Here is a 4,967-nt window from a genome sequence, read left to right as displayed (position 1 = left end):
TGGCTAACCTCCATCTCCCACCTTATACTCCCAGGCGACATCCTCCATGGGCACGACACTGTGGGCCTCATGCTCAGGGGACTGGCGGCAGGCTTCACATGTGACTAGGCCATCTTCTTTGCAGAACATCTTTAGCTGTTCTCCATGGAACTCACATACATCACCTTTCAGCCCCATTCCTGGGTGCAGCCCTAGCAGACGGACTTTTTCTACCACATTAGCCAGCTGCCAATTAGGCCGCAGATTCCTTGGCTGGACTGGAGCCCTGCAGAGGGGACATGTGTAACCCCAGTTCTGGAATTCCCCTGGGACCTCCCAGAGTCCGGAGATACAGCCTTGGCAGAAGCTGTGACCACAATCGATGCTCACGGGCTCCCTCAGGAAGGTCATGCAGATGGGACAGGCCACCTCTTCCACAACAGCTTCCACCAGCACTGCAGGATCCATGGCTCCTTCTCACACCCTCCTCAGAACAGAACCAGGCAAAATGAAAGCTGAGAAAAAGAAAAGGAAAATAAGAGGAAAAGGTAAGAGAGGAGCAGAGGGATCAGCAAAAGGGATAATTAGTGAGTCAAAAACCCAAGTTCCTCCTTTGGATCCTTCCTCAGTCCTTTACTGACCTTGTTTAATAAGCACTGGCCTTCCCAAGTGAAGTTCTGAATGGGTCGCGTTGCTCACACCAACCACAGAGGGACATCTAGAGATGCCCGAGTAAGCGGATGTTAGAAGTTCTGTTTTCATTCATTTGGTCATCTCTGACCCTCTTCTGGGTTCATTCACTTGACCATCCCCACTCCACCTCAAACACGCTCTTCAGATCAGCACTATTTCTCTTGAATATGGATAAGGTCATATAAAATGGGGTGTTTCAGTATCTAAAATAAGGCCAGAAATATCCTCAGTCTCACTCTCTGGTTTGTTTATATGTATATTTATATACTTCAAGGGACAAAAAAGGTAATATGCTAGAAATCCATTGCCTATATGCTCAATTGGTGTGCCTATATGCACACTAAAGTGTAAAGTACAAGAGAACCAGCAATCCTTTCCCCACACCCTGTAAACTCTTGCCCACTTCTCCAGCACCAACATTTCCTAAGATGCCCAGACACTTGCCTCAGCCTTCAGTGATATGTTAGAAGCAGAGATGAAACAACACCCCTGGGAAGATAAAATCAGAGGTCATCTGATGTTAATCGAACCCATTTGATGAAGTCACTACTCCAGCAAGAAACCTGAGATTTCTGCCAGGGCCATATGTAGGTATGGAATTTATACTACTCTGAGCATTTTACATGGATTAGCTCAGTTTATTCCACAACTCTAAGTAGAAACCATTATTCTACTATTTTCATTTTACAGATACTTGGTCCTGGGCTCCACCATTCTATCTTGGGAAAATTACTAACCTCTCCAGCTTTAAATAATAAAAATATAAGTGGAAAGAGAAATCTCTGTGGTTTTAGGTAGTCCACGTAGTCTTCTTGAATGAATGGGAGCAGTACAGAGACCTTGCAGGACTCTTTGTTACAGGTCAGCAGCTGTTCCTGCCTTCTCACTGGCCTCCTGCTTACTCCCTCCCACTACCACTACCAAACTGTGGGATCTAGTATCCTAAAACCTAGTTTTATGAAAATCACTAACCCACTGAAGAGTCTATCCTGGTGTTCCAGCACCCAGTCCAAAAGGAAGCTCTTGCTCTTCACCTTTGAAACAGCACCTATGCCCAGACAAGCAAAGAGAGAAACTTCCACACTTTTCTGCAGACCCCATGTTCATTCATTCTACCCCACTTTATTCCTGCTCTTCTCCCAGCTTGAAATGATTTCTCTATGATTCTGCTCTTAATCATTTGACATTCATGTGTTCATTGTCTTACTTCCTACACTGGAAGTTTCATGAAGATAGTGACATTATCAGTTTTGTTCACTGCTATATCCCCGATGCCAAGAACAGTGCCTCCAATATTTTTTGAATATATGAGAATTAAATGTAACTGTTGAAGGTTGAGGTCCAGCTGATAGCAGGTTGGAAGTGGAAGAAGTGTCAATATCCTCACCTAACACAGAGGGGCGCTAAAGAGTTACCACTTAAAGCTGACACGATGCAGGTTGATATTTATGATTTAAAGCTACAAAGATCAATAAAAGAATGAAAATAGAAATAAAAAATGGGGGCAACAAGGAAAGGAAAAAAAAAAAACCAAAAGATAAATCAAGAAATACGGTGCAAGCATATTATTTACATTTAGTAGGGTCATAAAAAGATCTAAACATTAAAAAAAGCGGTGGGCTCTGCAAAAAGGATTTAGTTAAAAGGTGGGTGGCTACTGCTCTTAGATATAAGATCTACTTGTTTTATTTTTTTGTTATACCTAAATTACTTTGACAAAACTTTAATTATTAAAATGTTTAATTGCTTCGAAATTGACTTTGGCAGGGTGGGGAGCCAGTGTGGGAAAGACATTTGAGCGGAGGAAGCGGAGCTTGGAAAAGATTCGAGAGGCGGAACCAGAGTGAGGAGAGGGACGAGGGCGGGAGGGGATCTCCGAGGTCCGATAGTAGAAAGGGATGGCCACAGGGCGCGGGGAAGGGCATAGGGTAGCGGGCGGGTGGGGACAGAGTGAGGTGACTCTGCAGGACCTTTGACTACAGAAGAGGACGGCTGTCTACCCACCTCCCTCCTTAGTCCGGACTAGCGCTCCGCGGCGAAAACCTAAAGTGGGGCCGCCTGGTTCCCACTGCCGAGTGTCCACAGCATCAGAGGCGGCTGGCCCTGCCAGCAGGGCACTCACCGCCCTCGGGAAGATGAAGGCCCCAGCAGCAACCCGCTCCTCTGCCTCTGCCTCTCTCTCTCTCTCCCTCTCCCTCTCTCTATCTCTCCCTCTCTCTCTGGGCTCCCATGCCCCGCCCACAGAACCCGAGCCAATGAGCGGTGGTCTGGACCAGGCGCCGGCATCTTTATGGGAGTAGCCAATCACGGACAGGGATCTGGACAACCCCAGCCAATTGGAAGAGGGGACGAAGGCTTTGCACGCCTCTCGGCGTGGCAGAGGTTTTTCTCGGCTATCTCGGTCTTTCTGGTCGTCTCCTCAGCTCAGAGCTACGTGAACTGTAAAGGGGCCCAGGAATCAGTCCGTGGACAGGTCGAAGGGTGGAAATACCCGGGTGAGGCTGGTTAGGCCCTGCATTAGCAGTGGCCCAGCTGGCTCTCGGTCCAAGATACCACTTCCGTCTTACACTTCCGCTGTGGCTAACTAGTGGCTCTTCAAGAGCGAAGCTCGTTTCTTTAGGGTAACGGCACTAGACCGGATGCTGTTCATTTGCCAGTTTTTCATGTTAAACTCACCGGCCTGAGATCAGCTATATCTGGTTCTGTAACCCAATTTAGCGTAGGGCTGGGCCCATATATGCAATGGGCTTTGCAGTTTCCAGCAAGATGAGCGACCTCTCCTGGCTCCAGGCTGCAGATACTGGGTTCTCATGAAACAAAAAACAAAAACAGAAAAACAACCTCCTGAGTTGTCTTGGGAAACTCTTATCCTTCAACACTCCAGCAGGCACCTCATCACTATTGCCACAACCCAACTTAAAGTTAGAAGCAGATATTGGGAACTGGTGGAGTAGAAGTGGAATCTCTGGTCATAAATTGTCATTAAAAAATAAAAATTAAAAATTAAACAATTGGTACCCGTCCTTCACCCAAACACACAGATACAGACATGTACACACACAAACTACTACTTAAAGGCAGTAATCTGGGTCCTTCTTTGGACTCTCTACACCTTAACCTTTTCTGATACTTAGGCGTTTGCTGGATAAGCAAATAAAGGCACATCCTGTCGACGTGGAAAATAACCAGGAAATTCTCCAATAGAAGCTCAGTTCCAAAAGATTTCACAGTTTGGACTTACACTTTTTGGATCCTCATGCTAATGACAGGGCCCAGGCCATGGTTGAAATTCTGAAGGGTGAAACCCAGAAAATTCCTGAAACAAATGGGACCATGAGCAAAAAAAGAAGAGGTAACTGAGGTCTGAGTTGGACTCCTGTCTCACCTCCATCTAGAGAAATGGCTGTCCTAACGGAATAGGGACTAGATGAATTGAAACAGGCCACTTTAAATATTTATTGAGCATCAATTTTTTTGCAACACTTTGTGCTAGGTGCTGGAATTACAACTACGAGTCACACTCTGAGTCTCTGCTCTTACAGAGCTCAAGATTAAGTTGGTTGTACTTCTCTGGAGCTTCTGCGGAGTTAAAAGAGTTAATGAGGATATCTTTTTCATTTGTAACTTGCAATTATCCATAACCATGATGAACTCTCAAGGGCCCTGCAAAAGGGCACCTTTTTTAGGTTTGCTGGGGGGGTGGAGGCTTGTGTTCATGAGAGGAAGTCTGGACAGAGAACTTTGGAAAACAGGTTAGTTCACCCTCCCCCCACCCCCAGGAAGAGAAGCCTCTCTTTCTCAGCCACCCTCAAGGTTCCTTGTTTTCTGTGAGAAGTAAACAGGTATGTCCAGGTAATGCTCTGTCTTTGCTACACTCCATGGCTTTAACTGCAGACCTCCACACTCTCCCTGAATCCAGGACAAACCAGGACAACAAAATGAATGGCTAACTGTAAGATGGTGTCTATCTGTGCTCTGGGAGAGGAATGCCTCCAAAGGAGAAGCCAGACTGAGAACTGATTGGGGGCAGGGAAGGAAGTGCAGGCATTGAGGATGTAGGGCTAAGGAAAGGATAGGGAATTTATACAAAATTCTGAAGCCTGACTTTGTAGAAGGAGATTAAGGACTGATCACATTGCATGTCAAACGATTCTTCTTGCTGAGAGACCCCCATTTGTTTTCCTCTCTCTCTCTCTCTCTGAAGAAGTATGAGCCACAGCCTCACTAAGTTTCACACAACCTTAGGCCTCAACTTTATTTATTTAATCTATTTAACTACTACTACAAAAAAAAAA

At 45.8% G+C, this 4,967-nt stretch overlaps 1 protein-coding gene across 1 annotated transcript in view; it reads right to left on the bottom strand.

Annotated features, from left to right (window-relative positions):
* LOC105306252 (E3 ubiquitin-protein ligase TRIM68) overlaps nt 1-2,664 on the bottom strand; it is a 10,529-nt gene extending 7,865 nt beyond the window's left edge. The window contains exons 1-3 of the mRNA XM_023523896.1: nt 1,645-2,664; nt 621-875; nt 22-494 (exon numbers count right to left, since the gene is read on the bottom strand). Coding sequence (XP_023379664.1) covers nt 22-447 — 426 coding nt within the window. The 5' untranslated portion in view covers nt 448-494; nt 621-875; nt 1,645-2,664. The remainder of the gene's footprint in view (nt 1-21; nt 495-620; nt 876-1,644) is intronic.
* Between the last annotated feature and the right edge of the window lie 2,303 nt (nt 2,665-4,967).

This window comes from Pteropus vampyrus, unplaced genomic scaffold, assembly GCF_000151845.1.
Source record: "Pteropus vampyrus isolate Shadow unplaced genomic scaffold, Pvam_2.0 Scaffold431, whole genome shotgun sequence".
In the NCBI taxonomy this organism is placed as follows: Eukaryota; Metazoa; Chordata; class Mammalia; order Chiroptera; family Pteropodidae; genus Pteropus; species Pteropus vampyrus.
Note: the sequence above shows the minus strand (reverse complement) of the source record. Positions and strands in the feature narration are given on the sequence as shown.